The sequence below is a fragment of the Phaenicophaeus curvirostris genome, chromosome 3 (genome assembly GCF_032191515.1).
Source record: "Phaenicophaeus curvirostris isolate KB17595 chromosome 3, BPBGC_Pcur_1.0, whole genome shotgun sequence".
Taxonomy (NCBI): Eukaryota; Metazoa; Chordata; class Aves; order Cuculiformes; family Cuculidae; genus Phaenicophaeus; species Phaenicophaeus curvirostris.
Genome location: NC_091394.1, coordinates 6,111,958 through 6,138,940, shown reverse-complemented (window position 1 = coordinate 6,138,940; position 26,983 = coordinate 6,111,958). Strand labels below are relative to the sequence as shown.

Genomic DNA, 26,983 nt, shown 5'->3' with positions numbered 1-26,983 from the left:
TGTAACATTTTGGAGTTGTCGGAAAGAACAATCCCACTCCAAACAAATAAGTAACAGTGCATTTTGATAGAGGTTAAGCAGGCTTGGAAAATAGGGTTTGAAACATGCCTGGATTGTCACATCAGGCTCATCTCTAATGCAGCAACACAAAATCTTAGACTGAGGAAGCCCGTTTCTTGAGAGATTTAAAACATCTCTGGAACGAGTCCAGAGAAGAGCAACAAAGCTGGTGAAGGGGCTGGAGAACAGGCCTTATGAGGAACGGCTGAGAGAGCTGGGGGTGTTTAGCCTGGAGAAGAGGAGGCTGAGGGGAGACCTCATTGCTCTCTACAACTACCTGAAAGGAGGTTGTGGAGAGGAGGGAGCTGGGCTCTTCTGCTGTGAAAATCCACTACTGAGCAACAAGCACTGTGGGGTAGAGGGCAATCACTTGATGCCAAAGGTAACAAAAGAAAGAAGTTATTTTAGGTACAAAAAAATACTGCTGCTGAGGGGCATGGTTTAGTGACTGATAGGAATAGTTGGACTCGATGATCCGGTGGGTCTTTTCCAACCTGGTGATTCTGTGAATGCAGGAATTAGGGCAAAAGGGAAACCAAAGCATGAGACACATAAAAATATTGCCTCTGAAGCCAGATCCAGGTGAGACTTTAAACTGCATGTGAGTAGGTTTTGCAAAACTCCCAGACTGCTTACAAAATGTTGGGTGCCTAAGTCATGCCAAAGGACTTCAGGAAGATGACTAGGAAACTGTGTGAAAGCCTGGGGGCCGAAGTTCAAGCTACCTTCTTAACTTGATGTCAGCTGTTTGTAAGTCCTTTACTTGTGCTGATTCTGACTATGGCTTCCAGATTCTGGAAGATGGGCAGTGAGAATTCAAAAACCCCTGTCTGCTTCCATTACTACCTATGGTGTTAGGTATACAGGAGGCATAGCTGGACCTGTTAAATGTGCCATTTAATGCATCCAGTCCCATTTGGTAGTGAAAACAATGAAGTTGCCTTTGAAAGAGCTCTTCCATACCGATATACTCGAGAAACTTGCTGCATGCATGCCCTACATAGCCCAGACAGGGGCAAAAGGGAGTAGCAATGGCTAAAGGTGTGCAGGGCAGGCATGTGAACTGCTGGAAGCATCTCGTGTTGCTGTAATTGAGTTTTTACAGTGGAAGTTATTTTTATCCTGTGTTTCTTTTCGTAGACTGTAGCAGTATCACAGCTTCCTTTGCTCACCTCTTCCACTGGCTCTAACACTTTGGCTGAGTTTTGTTGTAATGCAAATGGCATCATTGTTTGTTGGTTTTGTTTTACTGGGTTTTCTCAGTTTTTTTTTCCAATACACTGTCATTGTTCCCACTAGGTGGATGAGCTTTATGAAGCCTATTGTATCCAAAGACATCTCTGTGATGGTGCCAGCAAAATGAAGCAAGCCTTTGCAATGTCTCCTGCCAGCAAAGCAGCTCGAGAGAGTTTAACTGAAATCAACAGGAGTTACAAGGAATACACAGAGGTACCGCCTCATCAGCTTGGTCTTTTCACTCTCATGCTATTCGAAGGGAAGTTTGCCACTGATTTCAGGGAGAATTTCATCCAGATAAGAGAGTTAAATGCAAACTCAGCAAAGAATAATAATTATTATTTATTTGTTTGTCTTCAGGTGAATACCTGACAACTTACAAAGACAGGTGATATGCGCCTGAAGAGTTTCTTGAAATCATGTTCATGCTCCGTGCGAGCGGGGTTATACCCAGGGAGGGCTGCAAAAGAAATAAGTATAAATCTGCTACAAATCTACTTATACTCCAACTGCCTCTTTCCCACTCCACAGATTTTGGTGTGGCAGGTTGGCTGGAATGCTTAGATAGACAGACACCTGCTGCATCTTGCCCAGTTTTACGTGCTGTTATCAACATCCATTTTTTTAAACAGGCAGTAGATTAAGAAGGGTCAAATAGTGTTGCAAACATCCCAGCGTACAAGCTGTGACAGCCTTCCTAAATCTGAAGGAGGAACTGGAAAGGGTCTGGTACCCATCTCCCCCAGTATTTTTTCTTAAAACAGTCCCATTTCTTGAGACATTAAAAACATGATGAGACCTACTTTGGCATGGAGCTGCTGCTGCTTAACAGAATCTTTCTTTCCAAAAAGACCTTAAAAAAAAAAGGGAGAAAAAAGGCAGGAAGAGAGTTTGTCTGACCTCACTATTCTCTTTTCCAACACAGAACATGTGTACCATAGAAGCAGAGCTGGAAAATCTGTTGGGGGAGTTTTGCATCAAGATGAAAGGTAATTGCTTTTTCACCTTTCCCTTCTTTTCCCCGAACAGTAGCGGTCCCTGTGCATATTAATGAGGGCATCGAGACATGCTAGTTTGACATGTATTTATGATAGGTGTCATTTCCCCCCCACACACCCATTGCTGAGCCTTCAAACCCCCAACTTACACCCCTGCCCAGTGGAAAGGACCACAGAGGTGGGAACTTCAAAGCTTACAGGGAGATTTTCTGAGATGCTGCTTCTTGTTTTCAAGGCTAATTGCCTCCCACGAACACTCCTCCCAACAGACAAAGTAATTCAGTTTCGAAGGCTGCGGTGCCTTTTACCTCTATTTCCATAATCTTTTAAGAAGATGACTCGGAAATTACGTGAATACTTACAGAGCTGAAGTTCTAAATACTTTCTTAATTTGACATCAGCTGCTACTTAGTCCCTTGCTTTTGCTGATTCTGACTATTACTTTTTTGAACAAACATGAAAAAGCAAAAACCTAGGGGTAGTTTACCATTTAAACACCTAGATAACTCAGTGGTGGCATTCATCTTTCAGTTTTATTCCTTGTCTTTGGGACTTAATAGCTTTGAATACAATACAATCAGTTTTGCCTGAAGCCTCAATGAATCACCAGGTATTGTTAATGCTGTTATAGCTTTAAGGCTAAATGTCTTGTGGGGGTCTATCTTTTGGGGATCCTCAATCACTGGCATGAAACCAAAGAAGGATCTGAACATTTGTGCACTCTTAATTCTTCACTTGAAATCTCACCCATTTAAAAATCCCACAGTATTGCTCGTGGAATTTTAGAATTCACAAATCTCGTACAGGGTTTTGCTTTTGCCTGCCCTGTCACAGGTGTGAATTAGTTGTATCCAGGGGTTGCACTGTGTGAGGTATGATCTGGCTTAGATCAAGTTAAGGTAGTCACTCCAGGCTTCCATACTAGAGAAAACAAGGGCAGAAACTGTTACAGTTCTCCTGGCTCCATCCCACAACACCAAACCTCAGGTTTTGAAACCACCACTCTTAGATACTGGAAGGGCAGTCAGAGATGCAAAGATGTAAAGTTACAAGATGGACACACAGAGACTGAGCCAGTTACTAATATTTCTATGTAAGAAGAGCAGCAGAACTGCAGCATGGACATGCTGGAGGAAACATGAGATCATGCAGCATAGAAAAGGAATTGCATCAAGCCAGGTCCCTTGGAACATTTCCGTATTTGCTGTAAATGCAGTGCAATGCACAATTGCGACAGCAGGACATGTTGCAAAACGTGTCACAGCATCAAAAATGGCCAGGCAGAAAAGAACTGCCCCCCCTTTTTTTTTTCGTAAACCCATATCCTCCAGCAAAGCTCAAGGGCTCTCAAGGAGCCAGGTGCTGAGCTCATGTGGAGCACAAACCATGAGAAATAGCTACTTCTGAACACAGTTTTCATAACATAAAGAAGGCCAAATTAGAAAATAGCAAAGATAAACACTATTCCATTAAGTATTCTCTAATTAGGACATCTAAGATTTCTATCTAGGTGGTTTTCGATAGGAGTAGGAATCCAATAGGACAATGCAGCCATTGCTATTGCTACAATTCACAGTAGATCTAGCACAAAAGCTTACAGATCACAGAGCAAGCTTCCCCCTTAAGTTGTACTAAAGCACATCCAGCTAACTTTAGGATCTAATTTAAAATCAAAGCATTCTTCTCCCTAAAGCTTATCTGTTCCTAGCCATTCCAGTGAAAGTTATTTTTAATTTGTGCTCTCTGTCACTTACAATGAAAGCAAGCCAACCTGCCCTGGGTTGTCAGGAAGCAAGGGACCCGCGCTGTGTTCTTATGACTAATACTTAAAAAAAAAAATCCTAATGATTTTTCAAATTAAAGATGATAAACTTGCCGGCAGGCTTAGATCACAGCTCAGGATTAAGCAGCTGTTGAAATTAAACTAGGAAACCCAGTGTGGAAGTTTTAAAGTCCCCGTATGGAATCTGTGTGTCCTCTTAAGATGTATAGGGAAGTGCCCCAATACCTCTTGGAAGTGCCAGGACAGAAGAAGGTAAAATGTTCAGCTGTTTCACTGAGGCAGAGCCGAGCACTGGCCTGACACACCTGGGGTTCTGCAACGTGGAGCCCAGTACCAGCAACCACAGTCCATGTGTCTAGCATCCTACATATCCCAATGGCATCTTGGCTTGGATCAGAAACCAGCAGGTCCAGGGAGGTTCTTCTCCCTCTGTACTCGGCACTGGTGAGACCGCTCCTCGAATCCTGTGTTCAGTTCTGGCTCCTCAGCACAAGAAGGATGTTGAGGCTCTGGAGCGAGTCCAGAGAAGAGCAATGAAGCTGGTGAAGGGGCTGGAGAACAGGCCTTATGAGGAGCGGCTGAGAGAGCTGGGGGTGTTTAGCCTGGAGAAGAGGAGGCTGAGGGGAGACCTCATTGCTCTCTACAACTACCTGAAAGGAGGTTGTGGAGAGGAGGGTGCTGGGCTCTTCTCCCAAGTGACAGGGGACAGGACGAGAGGGAATGGCCTCAAGCTCCACCAGGGGAGGTTTAGGCTGAACATTAGGAAAAAAATTTTCACAGAAAGGGTCATTGGGCACTGGCAGAGGCTGCCCAGGGAGGGGGTTGAGTCACCTTCCCTGGAGGTGTTTAAGGGACGGGTGGACGAGGTGCTGAGGGACATGGTTTAGTGTTTGATAGGAATGGTTGGACTCGATGATCCGGTGGGTCTCTTCCAACCTGGTGATTCTATGATTTGATGATATGAGCTGAGGTGTACGTGCTGCATGAACTTCAGGTGGCCCTGCCAGTGAAGGACATTAGTGTCCTGCCACCTTACCAGAGCCACCTAATGATCCTATCCCCTAATTACTTATGCTAACACTCCAGGTGCAACCTCCCATCTGACCTGCATTACAAGCCCAGGACAGTGCTTCTATGAAGTTGTGACATTTGAAATGGTACGACAGAGCCATTGGCTCCTGCCATACATTTAGTCCCCGAGAGCTTTTCAGTTACCAAAAAGTTGTTTTTTCTGGAAGTACCTATCCCCTGTAATCAAGTCAGCACTTAGCACCCTCTTCATCAAGCTGAAGAGACTTGAGCAGCATCTACTGCCGCAGGAGCTCAGTTCCAGTTCTCCTGCCCCTTCCTTCTGTGTCCCTTGGCCCAAAGCCGTGCCTGGTTGGGGCAGGCACTGCTCACAGAGCTCAGCAGCAGACAAGGTCCGTGTGGCATTTCACACTGCATTCTCCCTCACACCCCATCCACTGAGCAAAGAAAAGGCCTTTTATTTTCCTCTGATACTTTCAGTGATGTCCCAGCAGAGATCGAATTCACTTATAAAAGCATGCCTGGGGAGACAGAAGCAGCAGCGGAGTGCTAGTAAGCTTGAATTATTTATAAACAGTAAATAAATTAGAAAGGAATTGGTAATATGAGCTCTGAGCAAGGGCCTCTTTGTTCTGCTAAACAGTAAGATGAGCGAAGAAAACTCATTCCTGGTCAAAGAAATGGAAGAGAAGGCTCAGCAGATCACAGGGACAGGCCACGGCTGTGTACAGAGGTCTAGTCACTCCTGCAATCCAGCTATCAGGACTAATTCAGCCTGGTAACTAAAGCCAGCGCTAGGGTTCATCACAGAATCATAGAATAACCAGGTTGGAAGAGACCCACTGGATCATCGAGTCCAACCATTCATGTTTGCCTTGATTTAAACACACTCATGTGTTTTAAGATAAATGCAGCCCAAAGACCCTGGAAAGTTTGTTTTCATTCCTTTCTCTGCCACAGGCTTTGTACGTGTTCTAAAGCTGGTTTTGAGGGGCGTTGCAGAACTGCAGGCATAGTTTTAGGCTTACCCAGGCAAAGCTGGATTATTTTAAGAGCATGGACTCTGCAGGATGGACAAACCTGCCCTGCAAGCTGGTGGTGCTGTGGCAGCTGTTATGACAAGCATGAGGGGAAAAAAAGGAAATTTTTACACCAAAACGAGCGCAATAGCTGCCTGCTGAGGAGATCTGTGAGAAAGGAGAGGTTTGTGTTAGTGATAAACAACCCGTTGCATCCTGTAGAACAGCGGGTCACAATGCTGGAACAGGGATGGTAACATCCCTGGGATTTCAGGATGATCAGAAACCTCTGGAAACCTTCCATTTCATATGCACAGTGCTGATATAGGAATAGCATCGTCATGTCCTGCCTTTTAAAAAAAAGGAATAAAAAAATAAAAATGAGTAGTGCTTTGCTGCACTTCTCCCCACCTAGGGAAAGATGGAATAAATCACAAATTACAGATGTCAGTCATGTTTCTTGATGTAATTACTATTGAATACTCATACATGGGAATGATGTTATGAAAACATGAAACAGAAGGAGGTCCTCTTGTGCTTCAGTTAAGATGTACTACAAAGGAATCTGTAATAATGTATAGCTCGGTCCGGTTAGTATTAAGCAGCAAGCACTACGTGGTAATCAGCAGATCGCCTATGCCTCATGATAGTGTTTAACTGAGTTTCTGAAGCCAGAAGACATCAGAAAGATGTTTATTCTTTTTCTGTGATTATTATAGAATAATTTGAGCTGTTGGAGGAAGGAACACAGGAAAGTGCAAATCTTTTATATGCATCCAAGGCTTAAAGGGGACCTACAGGAAACTCTTTGACAGGGAGTGCAAGGAGAGGACAAGGGGTCACGGTTCTAAACTGAAAGAGGGGAGATTTAGATTAGGTATTAGGAAGAGATTTTTTTTCCTGTGAGGTTGGTGAGGCGCTGGCACAGGTTGCCCAGGGAAGCTGTGGCTGTTCCATCCCTGGAGGTGTTCAAGGCCAGGTTGGATGGGGACTTGAGCAGCCTGATCCAGGTGCCCCTGCCCATAGCAGGAGGGTTGGACCTGGCTGATGTTTAAGATTCTTTCCAATCCAAACCATTCTATGATTCTATTAATTGTATACTAAGGAAAAAAAAAGAAAAGGAAGAAAATTAAGGGGTGGGAACTAGTCTTGGTTTCAATGGCACTGAGGCAGCCAAAAGAGGGGGATTACAAATGCCTCCCAGCAGAGGAGCTGCCACCCTCTCCTTTCCAAGCTTGGCAGCAGAGGAGGCCCAGGGCAACCCACGGCAACCCACTGCCAGGCACCACCGTGCTCAGCTGCCCAGGTCCTCTCCCAGTCCCTCTGTGTCTTTTGTTTTCAGGTCTGGCTGGCTTCGCTCGGCTCTGCCCAGGAGATCAATACGAGGTAAGTCTGAGTTGGTTTGTGGTTTGTTTAACAGCAAAAGAATCAAAAGGAAGGCAGATTTCTGCTGCCTTCCTAGGTTCTCTTCTCTGCTTCTCCTAGGTTGTGGAGAGGAGGGAGCTGGGCTCTTCTTCCAAGTGACAGGGGACAGGACGAGAGGGAATGGCCTCAAGCTCCACCAGGGGAGGTTTAGTCTGGACATTAGGAAAAAAATTTTCACGGAAAGGGTCATTGGGCACTGGAACAGGCTGCCCAGGGAGGGGTTTAAGGGACGGGTGGACGAGGTGCTGAGGGACATGGTTTAGTGATTGATAGGAATGGTTGGACTCGATGATCCGATGGGTCTTTTCCAACCTGGTGATTCTATGATTCTATGAAATCGTGTTGCCACACTGTGGGTTGCATTCACTTCCATCACCCGCCAGCCAAAGTCTTGCAGCTGGGGAGGCCTCTGATGTGGGACGGCCAAAAGCTCACCTACCCTCTCCCTTGCTTGGGAACGGCAGCATGCTGTGGGTGTTGGGGAAGGCCACAAGGGTTTCATCCTGCTCCCCCAAATCTCCCCACCTCCACCCACCGCTGTACCTGTAGACGGAGTTAAAACTCCTGCAGCTTCTTTGTTGTAACTCATCTCATTATATGAAGGTGTAAGCTGGGCTGAGGGGTGCCTTACCAGAAGAAGTGATTAGGAGAGCTAAGAGGTAGAGATCATGCAGGATAGACTTTTTCCTTCTGGATCAATAGGAAGTAAAAGGGCAGTACTTACACCACTAATTCTTCCAACCTACTACAGACCCATTCCCCAATTCTCTTTCTTGTTTTGTGCATCAAGTGAGCAGATTTCTCAAGAAAATAAGAGGATTTTTGTTTTCCAGATTTTCATGCGTTATGGTCGCCAGCGATGGAAACTGAAAGGCAAAATAGAAGTGAATGGCAAACAAAGCTGGGATGGAGAAGAGATGGTTTTCCTCCCTCTCATTGTTGGACTGATCTCCATTAAGGTGCGCCTGCTAACTCCTTTACCTGCAAGCAAGACAGTCAATAAACTACCTTCTCATGCACCATCAGTAAAAATGCAGCAGTAGATAATTAAACTCCTTGGAAATGAGCCATCGTTAGTATTTCCAACACACCTACTAGAACAAAATGCTATTATATTGTTCAGTTTAGATCCTACAAGACTATAATCAGTTTGAGAGTTTTGTGGGAGAGGTTGTTCTAACTCTCCACAGAGGGTTGTCGTAGCCATAGTAACATGACCCTTGCCTCATGTTGCTCTCCAGCAACTCAGATTATTTACACCAAAGCAAAGGAACACTAGAAACCTGTTTGCTAACACTATCCAGGAAAACAACAGCAATGAAAACACCCAAACCAAAAAATCCCTCTACTAGTGAGTTTTCCAACAGAACAACAGAATCTTTAAGGCTGGAAAAGACCTGTTAAGATCAAGTCCAAGTGTCAGCCCAGCACCACCATGCCTGCTAAATTATGTCCTGAAGTGTCATGTTGACATGTTTTCTCAACACCTCCAGGGATGGTGACACCACCACTTCCCTGGATCGTGCTGCTCAGGTAAGAGAGCAGCATCTGCTAGTCTGGGGAGATGCATAGTGTTCTCATTTGAACACACGCAGGGCCAGTGGGCATAAGCTGGAAGCTGTCCTGAGGTCTGTTCTTAACACACTGTGTAGAACAGCAGTGCTGTGAGCTTTCTGTTCACGGTGAGATGAGGACGTGTAGAAAAACAACTTTAACTCTTTGGCAGCTTCCTTGAGCACAGCAGTTCCCAAAATTTCTTAATGGTAGTCCCTCTGACTCCATGTCCTGTCCTCCAGGGAAAGAACAACTTTTGCAACTCCCAGTAATCAGCAGTGACTTTTCCTCCTAGGCTGGAGTCTTTCCATTGCTGCTCCATTACATCATTGCCCCAGAGTTACAGGAGATGAATACATAGAATAGGGCTCCCTTGGGAATTAGTAAGTAGGCTGCCTACACAGGAGATTACATGACATGAAAATTGTCAGTTGCTGAGAGAATATTAGACTGGAGAACATACAATATGCTCTCCCTGTTCCTACTCTTCCCTTGGGTTCTGCTTATAGTCACTGCAAAAGGCCAAATACAAGGTTAGATAGCCCCTTGGTCAGGGCCAGCATGTTTGTTCTCTTCTGACATCCATGAAAACTCAAAGAAAACATAGATCATTCACATGCAACTATGCATTTATTAAAAAAAAAAAAATCTGAATTTTTGTCTAAGTTATGAAGATGCAGCAGACATGGACATATTTAGAAGCCTTTTAGGAAAGAATCCAGGCCAGGAAATCAAAATCATTGCTTTGTAATTCAGGATTACAATGTAGTCCTACATATTCTGTTCTTGTGTCTTACAGGTCACAGAAGTTAAAGGACTTGCTACTCACATCCTTGTTGGAAGTGTTACTTGTGAGACAAAAGACCTGTTTGCAGCTCGGCCTCAGGTGGTTGCAGTGGACATTAATGACCTTGGCACAATAAAGCTGAACCTTGAAATCACCTGGTAGTAAGTAGAGCTGGCTGGTTGCTTGGTCAAGCGGGTGTAGCAATTACACTAAAGCAAAAAGATCTGTCTGGTCTTTTCTCTCCTTTTTGCACCCTACTGAGGCAGATGGGGAAGGAATTGTGACCCAAGTTTGGGATATGAGAAATAGTTCATGGTCAACCACAGTATTGCTATGTGGAAAATGAGGTTGGATGTAGGTTCTTAGTTGTGGCTATTTCAGCTGTTACAGTAGACGTGGTGAGTAATGACATTATGAGATGTGAAATACGTAGTGATGAGTGATCATAGAATTGATTAAAGGGTGTAATCCTTTCCCAAGCGCAAGAAGAGGTTGATAACTGAATACTTATATATTCATTGGGTTTTTGTTTGATATCAGTGTAAAAGTTCAGTGGAGTTGCCCTGGGTTTATGCTAGCATGGCCAGGTTCAGAAGTTGCCTCATCTTTAAAAGCTGGTTTTTCTGGGCTTCGTGTGTGACCTGAGGGTGGTGGGAGATCTTTTGACATTGTCCATCTGCATTGGTAATCATAGGTAAGCTGATGGTGTTAGGATCCCAACCTAATTCTCATATCACTTTAATAAAACTGGTAACTGTCATTTCTGAAAAAGCATTGATGCTTTTATAGTCACGTATGCTCTTTCTTGTAATGCAATAAACATAAAGTCAGCACTACTGTTTTCCTTTGTAATTCAACAGTTCTATTAATAGTAGAGCACCTTTCTCATCAGTATGTGTGATGCTTGTCAGCTTAAATCCAAGAATACTTTTCATGAGAGAAGTATAACATCAAACTATGCTACATAAATGGTTTCTGAGAGTAGAATACTTCTATCAGAACCAAAAACCACACTTCTGAGCCTGCTGTCTAATTAGCAACATTTTCTTTTAAACACTTCTGTTTAAAACTTGCTAGCACTGGGTTTTGATGTGCTAATAAGCCACCTTTTCAAAAATACTTTCCATGGATATGAAACTCCTTCTCACTCAGTCTAACCATTCTTTTCCTGCTTGTGTGTCCGTAGCCCCTTTGATGTTGAAGACTTGACCCCATCCACAGGAAATGTGAGCAAGGCATCTGCTCTCCAGAGGCGAATGTCCATGTACAGCCAAGGCACTCCAGAAACGCCAACCTTCAAGGATCACTCGTTCTTTGTAAGCTCTGTTTGGCTTCATGTTTATGTAATGAGAAGCCCTAGAGCAGTTCAAACACTGCAAACGCTTCATTGCTTTACACGTCTAAGCTTTTTTCCCCCTGGTTCCAGTAGGTTAGCCTTACAAATACTTGTAAAGCAAGTGCATTCTTAGCTGCTAATCCTAAAAGGTGACTATGATCCTGGAATCTTTGAAACTAGGTGGCCAATTATTGCATACCTATCCTTCTTGCCTGACTGCTGTAATACTTGCGTAATCTTCATGCAGTGTGTGTTCGTTTTGTAACAGTAACAATCATTATAGAACTAGTATTTCTGATGCATCCCATGGTCAAATTTGCCCCGTGCTGTAGATATCTCCAAGGTGCTCTTACAATTTGCATGAATCAAATTCTCAGTGCTTAATCAGGACTGCGTATGAAGCTGATTAGTCCATCCATATGGATATGAATTTTAGAGGTGCTGCATCCCATGCCTGTAATTTAGTACTCTGCTGCAAAGCATCCCTTTAACTTGCGCTTCCTCACACCTTGTTTGCTTTAACTGTTAAAGAAATGGCTGCATCCCCTGCAAGACAGGCCAAAGTTGACAATCTTAGATGTTCTTCAAGATACTTTCTTTGACAAGCTTCGTCGCAGCCGCTCTTTTAGTGACCTGCCATCGCTCAGGCTAAACCCAAAAGCAGAGCTAGAGCTATATGTGAGTCCTGGTTTTTGTTTGGTGAAGGATTTTTTTCAGACCCCGTGTGGCATCTCCATTCCCATGCATGCTTCGTGTGTTGCTTTCTGTTGCAACTCACTCATTTTGCTGACTAATTAGAGGGGAGAACATGGCTGTGACAGCCCATGCTGCTCACATTAATTCAAAGCGTTTCTTGGTTTCTGCAGGGATAATGATCAAAACCCAACTATCTGTGGGTGGAGAGCAGGGTGGGAATATAAGCCAACCTGTTATTCTTAAAAATGGTCTGTTTCACTAATTGATGTTATACATTTGCCTAGTGACATGACTCCCAGATGCTCAGAGCATACCTGTGTCAGGGGAAAGAAGAAATGTACCTTTCAGCGTAATTATGTTTAGGCAAAATAACTTCTAATAGTGCTAAAATAACTTCTAATAGGGGGAAAAGATGCAAGTTCTGGACCCTTTAACCTTTTGTACCTTACCAGCATCTGAAAGCCTACAGTTCTTTCCAGCAAATTGTCAGCAAAATGGTAGTTGTGTTTCATCTGTGCATTTCCATGAGCTGTTCACGCAACAAAGCAAGGCTGGTAAATGATGAGTATTCTGTTCAATACACCACCACGCAAATTCTTCTGTTGCATTTTGGCAGAAACTCGTGTTGAACAGGACTCCTGTGTCACTCATGCTTAAGAATTGTTAGGGATCTCCATGCCATCCACAGAACACGCTTCTAACAAAAAAGAAATACCGTGGTAATATCACCATTAAGATGCCATGACACTAGAGAAACTTTTGGATCAAACTTGATTACATTTTTAGGGACGGCTACTTTAGAAGTCAGAAAATAAGTATGACTAAAAACTGTAATGGGTAAAAATATGCAGCCAAGGTGGCTTAAGTGTAACTCCATCAAAAAGATACATGCTGCAGGAACTCGAGCAATGCAGTGGAAATGCTGTCTGAGGAAATCTAGTAGGATGAGCAGAATTCAGCTCTCTGTTCTGGGTCTTACTTCCTAGAGGTCAGGTTTTCCAGTGTTTTTCCTGCTGAAATCGGGGGCCGTGCCAGATGAAAGCAGAAGCTGGATCTGAAGTATTTTCCTCATCTCTTGAGTTTTGAATGCTTCTTTAATCTTTTCCTTGAATTCATCTTTCCTGGGCACATACTCTTTTCTTCTCTTTCCAGTGCTACATCAAAAAAACATTGTCTGTCTTTCTCTATTATCTTTTCAGTCTAATTTGCCAGATGACGTCTTTGAAAATGGAACAGCAACCACTGAGAAGCGACCTCTTTCTTTCACGTTTGGCGACCTGCCTTATGAAGACCACGTGCCCCCTGCCAATGCATCAGAGCCCTCTTCTGCTCACGTCAGCTCTAGCCCTGACATCACTGCAACCCCCACCCAGCACCAAGCTCTCCAGTCCTCCAAGAGCTCAAGCCTGGACTGCAGCAGCAGTGACTCCCGCAGAGACTCTGTCACTGAACCGAAGGACCTGCCATCCCAGGGAGAGAGAGCAGTGGTTGAGAACAAAGCCGCCGCAAGGGCAGCTCCTGAAGTTTGCCAAAATACCTCTGATGCTGGGAGTGATCGTGTCTTTATAGAGACAAGTGTCCCGGTGTCTCTCCTGCAGGACACGGATGAAGGTTCAGAGCTCAAGCCCGTGGAGCTGGATACCTATGAGGGCAACATCACAAAGCAGCTGGTAAAAAGGCTTACGTCAGCAGAGGCACCTGTGACCCCAGAGAGGTTGCCCTGTGAGGGATCAATTAGTGGGGAATCAGAAGGATATAAGTCTTACCTTGATGGAAGCATTGAAGAAGCCTTGCAAGGGCTTCTTTTAGCCCTTGAGCCACATAAAGAGCAGTATAAAGAGTTTCAGGACCTGGACCAAGAAGTGATGCATCTAGATGACATCCTAAAAGTGAGTACGTTTTCAGAAAATACTACCCTAAAGAAAATCTGAGTAGGTAGTATCTCCTCCCTTTCCCTACAAACATCGAAGTAAGGATTTGGGGGATCATTTCCTTAGATTTGCTTCTGCTTGGAGCATCCTTTCACAGTGTTGCATTTTTAAACTTGTCTACAAAGTGCTTACCATAGTCTTTTATCCTCAAGCAACGGATATTTTAATGTGTCTGAAATGTAGGGGAAAGAGCAAAAGGTGCAGTGGCGGAGGGGTAATTAAATCATATCCTTAAATTGTACAAGAAACCACATGTGAACCCGTTGCTTGTACCATACTAGAGATCACTTTATATACTACCTGCTGTCTTTAAAATCTATGGGTCACGTCCTGAATGGACGTGCTTTAGCTACTCCTGAATTCTGTGGAGCAGTACAAAACTCCACCAACTGAGGATCAGGTCTTCTAGCCATAGAAGCTCAATTTTCCAAATTGCCAAAGGGATTTATAAGCACAAGTCTCACTGAAGGTAGCCGTCTCCACATTGCCTAGGCTTTTTCCGAGCCTTTTCCTTTTCCCCAGTCCATTTTTTAAATGAGAGACATCCTGGCATTACACCAGGATAACGTGCTGAAAATTAGAAAGAAGAAAAAGGGTTTGCATGTGTGTTGTTAATGTTTACTGCTGATCACTGTGACTTGTATCTCTCCCATGAATAATAACTCATGACACGTTACTGTGCAAAGAGTATTGTATGGGAAATAATAATTTCAAATGCTTCATATTCATATGCAAGTTTGTCTGCTAGTCATTTAAGCCTCATCATTTAAAAATACGTCTGAGGAGGAAGGAGGGAACAGAGAAAATTTGTTAATACTTTAGTTTCCATTGGTGTTCGCAGCTGCATGGTACTTTCCCAAATTAAGTGCTTTATTTCTCAGCCTGCAGCCCCTGTTTCTTGCACTATTTCCCAAGGAAGTTCCAGCAGGCAAAGCTGCCATTACTATTACTTTTTAACTTCTTGGCTGCTCTGCAGCTTATACAAAGAGGTCAACTTTCCAAACAGCAGAGGGACAATGGGGACTGTTTATTTTATTTACACTCCTTTTACCAGAGTTTAAAAGGGAGAGACATGGGATAGGGTGGGAAGAAAGAGGACGGATGTGTGCAGACAGGATTCCTGCACATTGGCGAGGGACACCTTTTCCAGATCTGCTTTATGTCTGTGTGCTCCCTATGAATGAGCTTGCAGACCAACACTCAGCCTTGCCAGCAGATGTGCTGGGCTTCCCATGCAAAAAGATTGAGCTGGAATCCAGCTGTGGCTGAAGGAATCTCTCTTGGCCATATCAGATGGACAAGGAAAAAGAGAAACCCACATGTTGCTGCGTGCTTTTGCCTGAAGAAGCAGCAATACCAGCCCTGGAAGAAATGGTAGGATAAAACCATCGGTGCTGCAGAGGAAGCAGGATACATCACCCACCTGTGTCACAGAGGTGTTGGGAAGTGTGTTTGATCAGCTAATGACTGTACACCTTAAGGTGTCAAGCATCCTAAGTGCCAACATGTGACTATTATAGCATTAATATTGTGTGCAAAGAAATTGGAAATTAAACTCCAAGCCTCCTCAGCTCCAGATGAACCGGTACTGAGACTGAACTCGAAGGCCAGTGCGTATCTTTCTACAAGCAAGACAAAGTCCTGGCTCCTGCATGGGGCTGGAAGATGAGGCTTGTGGTACGACACCAGCAGCTCCCGGCTGCTTCTGAACAAACGATCACGTAGTGTGAAAGGTGAAGTCGTTGCACAAACTGACGGAGGTGGTCTCTCAGGTTTCACTTGATCCTGCAAAGAGGACTCTGGAAACAATGCTGTGGGCACGTCTGGATGAATCACGACATGGGACAAAGGCCTTTGATAGTTCCCACAGCACCAGCAAGGCTTCTGTCGTGTTTCTTCCAAGCACTGAGATGGGATAGCTTCCCCCCGTCTCTAGAGCTGTTAATTTCTGAGTTATAATATTGCCTTTCTCTGTCCCCTAGGAATCTGACACGTGATTGTCTTTTCCTTGATAAGTTGTGTGGCTACAAAGGCCACAAAAGTCCTCTTATCCCATGTATAAATCTACAGATGTGGCAACAAATTCATCCCTGGTTAAGCTCCGTTGGAGTTACATCTGGAATACATCTGATAGTGCCATTGCATACATAAAACTTGGCTTCCGTAGCTAGAACAGCGATTATGGAACGTGCCTTCCCCTTTCAACTTCCAGTGTGTTAAGTGCCTTCTCTCCTTTTGGAGGATGCCGAGAGCTGCGTCAGTTGGATCCAAGATGTGCTTCTTGTTTCTATAAAACACGCTGAATTTTGCCTTTGGGAGTTTGCCTTTGGGAAAGAGATGGGGGAAGGATAAGGAAGGGAGGAAGAAGGGAAGGGTTTTCATGTTCTCAGGTTTTGATTGTATCTGCTATGAATATGAAGGTTTGAAATGAAACAATAAAATGAAGTTTTAAAAATAAAATTAAGAATTTTACAGTTTTAAGCTTTATCCCTTTCTTTCTTTTCTTTCACTAGTAGATAATATCTGGGGTTTTCATTGGTTCATTCTGCCTTTGCAGTGCAAGCCAGCAGTAAGCCGAAGCAGGTCCTCCAGTTTAAGTCTAACAGTTGAAAGTGCTTTAGAAAGCTTTGATTTCCTGAACACCTCTGACTTTGATGATGAGGATGGTGGTGGTGTGGAGGTTTGTAATGGTGGAGGAGGTGCAGACTCAGTATTTTCGGATACTGAGATGGAGAAGAACGGGTAAGTTTGCAGTAACTGCCAGCTGTGCTTATGCCAAAGTGATACCCCAGCTCTTTGTCGCTAACAGAGGATCCCGGTGCACACATTATTCAAGGAAGACTGACTAATCCTTGATGAGTTTGTAGGGTCAGAGGATTCCCCACGGCTGCTGCATACAAAATCTTTAGCTTCCAGGATAATTTGTCTTCTGTTCAAATATACACAATCTGTCTTCCAAAGGAGAAGAGTAACTTAAATTAAGCTGATGTCAATACTGGCAGAACCTCTTCCTTGACATAGGTTTGGACCTGGTTTTCCTTGGATGTAATTACTAATTCCTCTGTGGTTTTCCCCCCCTCCCTTTGTCTTTTCTCTCTAGCCGAATGAGTCTTTGCAGTGGATTAAGCTTGTCAGTAACAATAACACAGGGCCAGATATAAGCAGCATGGTGTAGGTTTCCTTTGGAATGTAAGAGTGATGGCTGGTACTTTGTTCATGGCCCTGCGTGTTACCTGCCCTTCTTTCATCACTTTTGGACTTTTTTTTCTTGCGAAAAAAATTAAACAAAAAAAGCTGTGGTGTTTGTGCTGTGAGCTGCCATTGTTGTGTGACCTTACGATGCTGTGTTTCGATCATTAGATCCTAAAACCATGTTTGTATTCTCAGAGCTGCCACATTGCTTAAGCAGCACTAGAGCTGTGAGACAAAAGAACATGTTTCCCTCACACCCCTTGCTTTCCAACCAGGGAGCTATATTTCTCACAGCTTATTGTGGCCTGTTTAAAACAATTTTGAGTGCAAACAAGCAACCGTCATGCAATTCTCATCATCTTACTGCATATCCTCTTTCCAGAATCAGAGTTGTTGAGAAGAAAAACTTGGAAAACTGTGTTGCTTGCTAAACTGGCATTTTGAACTCAGTTCAGTCTGTATTGATTTAAGGATCTGGTTTTAACCAGGCACTTGAGCATAAATTTAACTTAAGCAGCAAAAGTTTAAGCTATTTATAAGCTATTTAGAAAGCAACTGAAATACTTTAAGTTAATATAGATGTTAAAATTTCCTTCTTTTCCCTCTGGCTCATCCCCAGACAGTGTAGATTCCCACTTCCATTTTTAGACATGTAAGTGTGTGACTCAGTGCGAAGGCTGCAAGTGTTGAAACTTCTGAACTTGCAGCCAGATACACTTGCCACCTGGGGACTGACCTCAGGCTTTTAAATACAGGGAGGATCATTTGGACAAGACGACAATGTTGGAAATAATGATTTAAAACACAGTGAAACTAGCTTAACGCTCTTACAGAAATGATTGACAAAGTGAACTGTTTGTGTCGTGCCTAGAACAGCACATGAAAACATCATGTCTCTTATTGCAGCAGTGGTTTCCTTTCCTTCTGCAAGGACCATTAAATTTGGCACCAGGAAGACACTGAAATCGATGCATGGAATGGCACGAATTGTAATGGTTCTTAATCCAGAGTGATGGGATAGATGATTTAGAGACGGGAGAAAATACTGTCACCGCCAAGTGACAGTAACTGGAGGTTAAAAAGGCTTCCTGGGGAGGGTGTTGCATCGCTGAAGGTAAACAGAGATCTGTCCCCTTGCTGGGTACAGCCCTCCCGCACCCCTCCAGGGCAGCACTGCTCTGGTATGATATGATGTCTTCATTGCAAGGTTTCTGGCTGCTTTCAGCTCTTCTGCCGTGCTCGTTGTTCATTGCCCTGGGTGAGCGTGTGTGTGTGTGTGTGTGTGTGTCTGCCACGGCCGTGGATAGCCCTGCACTGACTGCCCTCGTCCCTCCCCAGTTACAGGTCGGAGCACCCAGAAGCCAGAGGCCACCTGAGCGAAGCTCTCACCGAGGACACGGGCGTGGGCACCAGCGTGGCCGGCAGCCCCCTGCCCCTGACCACGGGGAACGACAGCCTCGATATAACCATAGTTAAGCACTTGCAGTATTGCACGCAGCTCATTCAGGTACTGAATATACAGGCATATATTTTAACGTTTTCCCTGCAGGCACCAGTGTGCCCACAACATGAGGTGGGAATAGGTCAGTGCTGCTCCTGGGAGGCAGTGGGAGTGCAGGGCTGGGAGAGCCACTGTGCTGGAGTGGGAAGGTGACACCTTTCATCCCCAATGGGAAAAGCCTCTGTTGTTTCCATCCTGGCTCATCTCAGAGCAGACCTGACTTGCAAACTAACAGGGTACGTTGCAGGTGCCGCCTGGCAGCACAGCAGATGAGAGGGGCAGCCCCCTGCTCTGGGTTACAAACATCCCCTGGCTTCGCTGGAGGTCCTCAATAACATCAGCCCCCGCTAAGACAGTTCTTGTCTTCAGAGCTAAACCAGAAGCCCATGGCCCCATTGTTTGACTGACTCCCAGACATAGCAGCAGGGTTCAAATGCAGAAGCGAATTTCTGTGTATGAGCTGGAAAGATTGTCTGTGACACATGAATTGAAGGCAGAGCATAACAGTTCCCTCCCCTCATCAGACACTGAAATCATCTGTCCATCCTAACACCGAACTAGCACAACTTTTTAAGGGTTTTTTTCAGTGCCGAAGCACAGAAAATGTGTTTTTAAATCTTCAGCAAGCCACTCTAGCAAGTGAGGGCATCAGGATTTCCCTGACAAATCAAAATATACTGCAGCTTTCTCTTTGCAATTAATATTTGACTCTTCCATCTGAGATATAATTAGCTTTATGTTCCCAAAAGCCCACTGAAGGAATATAGAGCAGGTCTGCTTCCAGCACCCTTAGTGCTGAGCTGGACACCCTGCTGACTCACAAGTGTGAGAAAACAGGATGTTTTTGGCTTAAATACAAGAGCACACAGTAAATATGCAGCGCAGGGAAGTAAGCTCTCACTGTGCCCAGACACAGAGCAGATTTGTTATGAACAATATTGTAGTGGACTGCTGAAGAAAATGCAGATGTCAGCAGCAGGAGAAAGCACCAAATTAACAAAGACACCCATGTAGCTGATCAGACCTGAAATGGAGTGGAAAGGAGTGAGCTGTTGTCTGCCTCCAGGCAGGTAGGTTCTGAAAGTCCATGGCCTCTAGTATGCACAAGTCAGACTAAATATTATTATTTTCTGGCTTTAAGGCTTATGAGGATTGACTCCTTTAGCTTTACAGAGTGTATGAATCTGAATTCACTTATGCAAATGGATGCTTAGATTCTCAAGTGTCTGGATCTAGACGTAGATGCTAAAGATAAGCAACAAGGCATATCAACTAGGACCCCAAAATATCCCAGAGACAAAAAACTTCTGAAGTTAAGGAAGTTGCATGGTTCCAGGCAATGAATTTCCCATTGCACTTTTTCAGGTGCCAGGTGTTTTGAAGGTTTTTTTTCCTTCTGAGGTATTTTTTGTTGTTGTTTTTGTTGTTCAATGACTCCTTTTCCTCTCTTCCCATTTGTCTTCACCAGCAAATTGTGTTCTCAAGTAAAACACCATTTGTAGCAAGAGACCTCCTGGATAAGCTGTCCAGGCAGATCCTCGTGATGGAGAATATTGCAGAGATCAGCACTGAGAACTTGGGAAACATCACCTCCCTTACTGATGGTAAGAGACAAGTTAGGGAGCTTCCTTCTGAAGAGGATTTGTTTGGGCATGTGTACCTGCCGAAATAATCACTGTGCAGAGCTCAGCGTTGATGCAGGAGATGCCACCGTAGTAAGGTTGACTCACAGTTTCCAGCAGATATAGCAGACTCCAGAGCTGGCCTTACTCTATCTTCAGCGCTGGTGTACAGAAATATGCAGATGAAAAGATAAAAGACTTTACCTTATCCTGCTTGATATGCAGAAGATGCATAGAGGTCATTGCTGTGGTGGGATGGGCGTGCTGCCACCTCTGGAGAACCAAAATCTTTCACCTCTCCTTCCTGAGGAAAGATGGGATCTGCCTCATACTACAAGAGGCATAATATACCTCTTCAAACGATTTATTCAAGAGACTATTTTTAGTCTTCTCTGTGGAGAGCTATATAGATATTTGTGGTGGTGTTGTGTCTATTTTAATACCTTGGATAAGTTTGACAAACACTTAGTTGCTCACCCGTGTGAATGCTCTAGCAGAAGAGGTAAATGGTGTATTTACTTTGTTTATCAGAAAATTGAGGCACAATTGAGTGACTTACCAAAGGCCACAGAGCGGTGCTAGACTAGGGACCAGTCTTGTGCAGACCATTTGTGGTATTCTCCTAATATTTCATGGTATTTAAAAGGATAAGTCCTCAGTGCACAGAACTGAATCGTGAGCAAATGTTCTTACATTCTACCCTGGGAAACAGAAATAACACATTATAAACTTGGGGTGAGCACACAGTCCTGCTCTGTGAAGATAATGGCAGGGCAACCCACCGAAAATTAAGCGTCCATCGGTGGGCTGGGGTGAGATTTTCTCCACTCTTACCATCTTTTCCCTTCTAGCTTCTAGCACAGCTTTGTTTCATCGTTCATTTTGTTTTCTCCTCCAGCAATTCCAGAGTTCCACAAGAAGCTGTCACTGTTGGCTTTCTGGATGAAGTGTACTGGCCCTTCAGGAGTGTATCACACATCTGCAGACAAGATGATGAAGCAGCTGGATATCAATTTTGCCACCACTGTGAATGAGGAGTGTCCAGGATTTGCAGAAACAGGTACCAACTACTGCAAAAAAAATATTATGTTAGTCATCAAAATGGAGAACTTCACTCAGTCTTCATTGCTTTGTTCTCCAAACCCCTGAAGGTCTATTTGACCATGGCTCCAAGATCTCACTTGAAAACTAATGCTCGAGCTCTTGAAACAGTTTTGGCCCAAAATAATCAGGTCAGACTAGGAGAAAAAAATTTATGTTAGCAGAAAAAAATATTGTTTTAAGGTTTATGAGCTAATCAGAAAGTAAGTCTATTCCCAAATACGTACAGGTGTGTCAGTGATTCACTGGAGTAGGAATCCTCTCAGTTTTATGTGCCTATGTAATGTTCATGCCCCATTACAATTTGTTGAAAGGGAGTTAATACATAGCCAAGCGAGTTTATCTGAACGTAGAACATACCTGAACATATTTTGAGGGAGATGTACCACACTGACAAGCTCTCCTTGGATTCGAATGGGGATGTAGGGTGACTTGCTCAGATGTGAGCACCTACTTTCCAGATACCTATTCAAGGCTGTGTTTTTATTCCTCCTGCATGCTACAGTTCCCACAGAAAGTGCCTCAGACTAGCTTTCTGTGTGCTACAGTAGCAAAACCCAAGCAAAGCCAAACCCTGCTTCTGTGCTCATCCCCCCTACTTCAGTGGCAAAGCAGAGATGTAACTGGTAGTGCATGGATATGCACTTAGTTATTCAGAAAGGGCGTGTATCAGAGAGGCAGCTGCACTAGCCATCTGTAAACTGACAGAGGTTCATCTTTACAGATATGCTCTGATGCTGAGAGCTAGACAGGGAGAAGGTCTAACCTGTTCTGAGGTTAGAAACATTGAGGAGTATCTGGCTTTGCAAATAACATTTCTGTTTTTCTGGTTTTAAAATGTACTGTGGCTTTTTGCCTGCAGCTTTTGCTCTGACTAACATGTCCCTTTGTCTGTGGCTGCCTGCAGTCTTCAGGATCCTGGTGTCTCAGATTCTGGACCGGACAGAACCTGTCCTCTACTCCAGCATGTCCTCTGAGATCATCACCATCTTTCAGTATTACAACTATTTTGCCAGCCACAACGTTAACGACCTCGGAAGCTATTTGTTGCAACTCGCAAAAGAAGGTAGGATATATAAATTCTAGTGGCTAACAGGGGGAGTAGATCAGTGTCCTGAGCTCGGCTCAAAACACTTCAGCCCTGAGGCTGATTTAACAAAAGAAAGGAGGCAAGGAGGCAAGGAAGTGCCTTGGATACTAATTCTGAATTCACCTGAACAGCTGTACATATCAAGGGAAAGGAGCCGATGCAGATACACCTTCAGCCTTTTCTGTTTCCATATTGGAATGGGGAAAAAAATAGGTTGTAAGAGTTAGTTTTTAGGAAGTGGCTGATGGTGATGAGTTGGGGAAGATTTGGATAACATTCTGGTCTTTCACTGTCCTTTATGGAGAGACCTTCTGAAACTGAGATCTCAGGAGCTAAGGGATCACAGCACCTCAGTGTTTTCTGGCAAGCTCTGCCATCGAGAGCTAAAGAGAGAAGCAGATACTCCACAGAGCACGCTAAACTACAATCCCTGGCAAGCCAAGTTTTCTTCTCTATTTGAGGGGAAGTTTGAGGAACCTTGCCTAGTTTTCATTTTTATTTGGGCACACCAGGGAGCTTTTGCTCAAAAACCTGGAAAGAAAAAGGCATTTCAGGCCACCTCTGAAACAAATTAGTCCTGGCACTTGGTGGCAGACATCAACCTGCCTAAGAAATCTCTCCTAAAGATACCCGGGAAGACAATACTCTGACAATATTGCGTTTCGCTTGTTGTAGGGAGGATTTACACCTTCCAGCAGAAAGTGAAGTTTTGACAGGTAGGCCCTTAATTCTGGATAGGCACAAGTGCTGCAGTGTCCTACCTAGCCCAGCTACTCATTTTCTGCTCTGGTAGAACATCTGAGAAACTGGCACAGTTTAAAGCCCAAACAATTCCCCATGCAGACACAGTGCAGTATGGATCTGTAGCTATTGCTCAGATTGGGATTTTTCATGTAAAAATCGGGGATTGATAGCAGGGAAAGGAGCAATCTGAAATATTGAGAGGATAAAATAACAAAGACCTTCCTCTTGCACTTCTAGCCTCTGTGGTTCAGGTGCTGCAGTCAGTGAAAGATGGAAAACTGCAGCAAAATGTGGCCAAAATAAATTCCAATAACCTTCCACCACAGCAAGAAGTTCTGAGAGCTTTGGCTTTACTTCTCAATGAAAATAAAAATGAAGTCAGTGAGACCGTGGCATCACTTCTGACAGCTACGGCAGAAAACAGGCACTTCAGGGAGAAGGTAAGTGGCAGAAAATCACCTGTGGTATGAGAGACCTGTATCATCATGACATTTTATTTCTGCCTGTGTGTCTTAAACGTCTACGTGTATAAAATAATTGCTCCAAGCTTGATTTAAACTGATCCAGAGCGATGTCCTGTCTAATCTTTCTGCAAATATCCAAGTGTTTCTGTCAGCATGCCAGTCTGCTTCTACCTGTCATCACACTGAGCAGGTACTAACCAGAACTCTGCAAATAGGACTGTTGTACTTTCCAGCTGTCTTCCACACTTCAGCGCTTCGGCTGACCTGTCTTAGGCTTGATTCCAGTCTAAGGCTGCGAGGCAGCAGTCAGCAGCATCATCAATGTGTGAAGACATTTATCTGAGTGTTTTATTTTTGTCCCAAAGGGGGACTAGCACCTGGGACCTCCTGCCGTTCCTGGAGGGGATGGGCTGCCCTGGGTGAAAATAACTCAGCTGCGAGGTCTAAAATTTGAGTCAATCACAGGCAACCAGCAGGGCCAGATTAAACACAGAAATTAAAGAGAAGGGAGAAGAGAAATAAGAAGAAATTAGGGGTTGGCTTCTACCCTTTCATGGCAGACATTTCCCTACTATCCTTGTTCTCTGTCAGGAGAGAGTGAAAGTAAAGGCATTTGGAATAGGCGGAGTGGCAGAAGGAAGGCAAAGGGAGAGAAAAAGGACAGGCATCTGTAGCTGACAGTGGGTTCACTGCCTACAGGAGGACCACAAGGTGCCTTGTATGAAGGCATTAAGCAGCTTTATGCTGCTGATGGGTTCATTGCAGAGCCAGCTGCCACCAAGATTTGCTGCTCACACTGGTTTTGTTTCCTTAGCACTAACTACTAATTTCTAAGACCAAACTGGTCTATCAGCTCATGCTAACCTAGTAATAGTTATTTGCAGCCCCGCCGGGGTCCATCCCAGCCTGTTCATTACTATCCCTACATTACAGAAACCATCTCAAGGGGCAACTCTTGAGCTCTTTAGAGGCCAAGGACCATCTAAAGCTCTTTGGCAATTTATGCAGAAAGGTCCTCAAGGTTGCCCGGTTGTGCTTCTTGCTTTCATGTGAACTTTTCCTCACCAAAAGCTGGCCTGAGACTACTAAGCTATAATTGGTGACCTGGCCTGGATCTGCTCTAGGGAATTATCCCACCACACTACTTGTAGCAGGGGCTGTGCCTCTGTCCCTGCTGTCAGGGAGGTGGGCTGCAGTCCCTCTCCCTTTAGCATGGTAGCCATGCCTCTACACTCTACTGTTCTGCTCAAACAGGCACAGACATTTGCGCTGCTACTCTTTTTTTTTATCTGTTTTCAGGCTTTGATTTATTACTGTGAAGCACTAACCCAGCCCAACCTCCAGCTGCAGAAAGCAGCTTGCTTGGCTCTAAGATACCTCAAGGTAAGAGACAAGGAATTAATTGTGGCACTTGGCTTTACTTTAAAGAAAGGACATCTGATAGGTACAAAAAAAAAAAATAGAAACTACAATAGCAGCAGCACTGCTTTTGTTTTGCATCACTGCACTGCATCCTTTTACAAATACTGTGATGTTTGGGAACACTTTAGAAGCTTTGTTTCAAAAACAGCCACGCTCTGTGGTGATGACAAAGCTTATCTTTTCCTTCCTCTCATATTGATTTTAGGAGACTTACTTCCACATCACAGAGAAAAAAAAAATGTATATCTGCAGAGTACTGACTGAGAGGGGAAGAAATCATCCTCTCCTAGGATAAAATTAGCTGTCATGCACATGGGTTGCATCGGGAGAAGAGGAAGGGAGAGACAGGTCACAGTTTGTTTCGTGACACCACACAGAGCAGCTGTAAGCAGCAAGTACAAACCACACAGACAAGTAGCTGGTACATCTGGGTGCTACAGCATCAGCCAATGGCTGGTACCATTTCTGCACTCACATGACAAGGAGAAAAAATGCTGCTTTTGTTTTGGCTCTGCAGAGCCATGGGTAACAGCAGCTGCCTAAGCCAACTGGTATGAGACACTGGGCCAAAAATACGTGTTCCATCAGGCAGCCACAGAGGACCAACTACTTCTCCCTCAAAAACATCCCCTGGAGAAATCAGCTCTAAAATATAACTTTATTCCAGCCAGGACTGATACCATCCAATACATAATCCAATATTGTTTAAATATGGAAAACCTCTTCGCCACTGAATGAGGTGTTGGCAGGGCTCTCTGGAGAAGCAACAGTGAGGGACATTACACTTCTGCTGCATGCAGGGGACAGGGAAAGGTTTGATCTCTCAGGAAAGGCAGGCTTGGAAACAGTGGTGGGAAGTGAAGCTAGAGAGATTTAACTTGAGCACCGTGGCTCTAATGCATCTTAAGCAGTAAGAATGGCAGTTGCTGGGAAAAGAACCTGCTGATGGAAAGGATGCCTGTCATTTGGGATCTTCAAATAAAAGGTGAAGCCTTTCTAGCAGGATTTCAAAGATGGGAATGCTCCGACTGACAGGGGGCTGTGGATGAGCTAACCCAGTGGCAGTCTCATCCACATCAAAACACATCACGCGCACCAGGTCCCAACTCTGCACCTTGCAGCCATCCCTGTGGAGCTGTGACCCCATCACTCGTGTCAGCATTCCAGATGTTGTCACTGGGGATGCATCTGCTGCAGACATGCTCCCCAAAGGCTCTCCCCAAAGGCTCTGCCAAGGGAGGTTCAGGCTGAACATTAGGAAAAAATTTTTCACAGAAAGGGTCATTGGGCACTGGCAGAGGCTGCCCAGGGAGGGGGTTGATTCACCTTCCCTGGAGGGGTTTAAGGGACGGGTGGACGAGGTGCTGAGGGACATGGTTTAGTGTTTGATGGGAATGGTTGGACTTGATGATCCGATGGGTCTTTTCCAACCTGGTGATTCTATGATTCTATGATTTTCGTAGCAGCGCAGAACAGGATTATTCCTCGCTTCCTTCCCAAAACAGAAAAGACAAGGTAAAAAGTGGGTATGTTGGTGAATGCAGGTTTTGGTAAGGAGACCACAGTGAAGCGACTGGGCTGGCCAGCCAGATGCACACAGGGTAGGAAAATTAGAAAGGGTCCAGGCTGACAGGAAAAAATACGGTTTCTCCTCAATGTTCAAGCCTGTTCCCCGTGTTCCCACCAAGGCCATCCCCCTGGAGTAGAAAGGTCAGTGCATAGGTTGGTCACTATTTCCACACAAGGCTGTGAAATAAAACCACAGTGTGCTGTGCGGTGCTAATGTGGTTCTTTTTACACTTCCCAGGCTACTGAGAGCATTAAAATGCTGGTCACGCTCTGCCAGTCTGACAATGAAGAGATCAGGAAAGTGGCGTCCGAAACCTTGCTTTCACTTGGTGAGTTGCCTGTTTTAGAGGAGTATTAAATTTTATTCTTTAACAGAGCAGCGTGTAAGACACCCAAGTTATACAAATATGAGGCTCTCAACTGA

At 44.4% G+C, this 26,983-nt stretch overlaps 1 protein-coding gene and 1 long non-coding RNA gene across 4 annotated transcripts in view; both read left to right on the top strand.

Moving 5' to 3' along the window:
- LOC138718769 (uncharacterized) overlaps positions 1 to 26,983 on the top strand; it is a 520,404-nt gene that overhangs the window by 332,868 nt on the left and 160,553 nt on the right. The window lies entirely within an intron of this gene.
- RIPOR2 (RHO family interacting cell polarization regulator 2) overlaps positions 1 to 26,983 on the top strand; it is a 72,642-nt gene that overhangs the window by 43,200 nt on the left and 2,459 nt on the right. For 2 of the 3 annotated variants that reach the window (XM_069853297.1, XM_069853296.1), the window contains 15 exons: positions 1,360 to 1,509; positions 2,222 to 2,285; positions 7,468 to 7,511; positions 8,384 to 8,509; positions 9,904 to 10,052; positions 11,078 to 11,207; positions 13,123 to 13,812; positions 16,412 to 16,596; positions 18,385 to 18,553; positions 20,016 to 20,151; positions 21,068 to 21,229; positions 22,178 to 22,336; positions 23,342 to 23,544; positions 24,868 to 24,951; positions 26,798 to 26,888. In XM_069853297.1, coding sequence (XP_069709398.1) covers positions 1,360 to 1,509; positions 2,222 to 2,285; positions 7,468 to 7,511; positions 8,384 to 8,509; positions 9,904 to 10,052; positions 11,078 to 11,207; positions 13,123 to 13,812; positions 16,412 to 16,596; positions 18,385 to 18,553; positions 20,016 to 20,151; positions 21,068 to 21,229; positions 22,178 to 22,336; positions 23,342 to 23,544; positions 24,868 to 24,951; positions 26,798 to 26,888 — 2,542 coding nt within the window. Of the gene's footprint in view, positions 1 to 1,359; positions 1,510 to 2,221; positions 2,286 to 7,467; positions 7,512 to 8,383; positions 8,510 to 9,903; positions 10,053 to 11,077; positions 11,208 to 11,758; positions 11,906 to 13,122; positions 13,813 to 16,411; positions 16,597 to 18,384; positions 18,554 to 20,015; positions 20,152 to 21,067; positions 21,230 to 22,177; positions 22,337 to 23,341; positions 23,545 to 24,867; positions 24,952 to 26,797; positions 26,889 to 26,983 lie in introns of all 3 variants that reach the window. The other variant, XM_069853298.1, reaches the window with a different exon arrangement.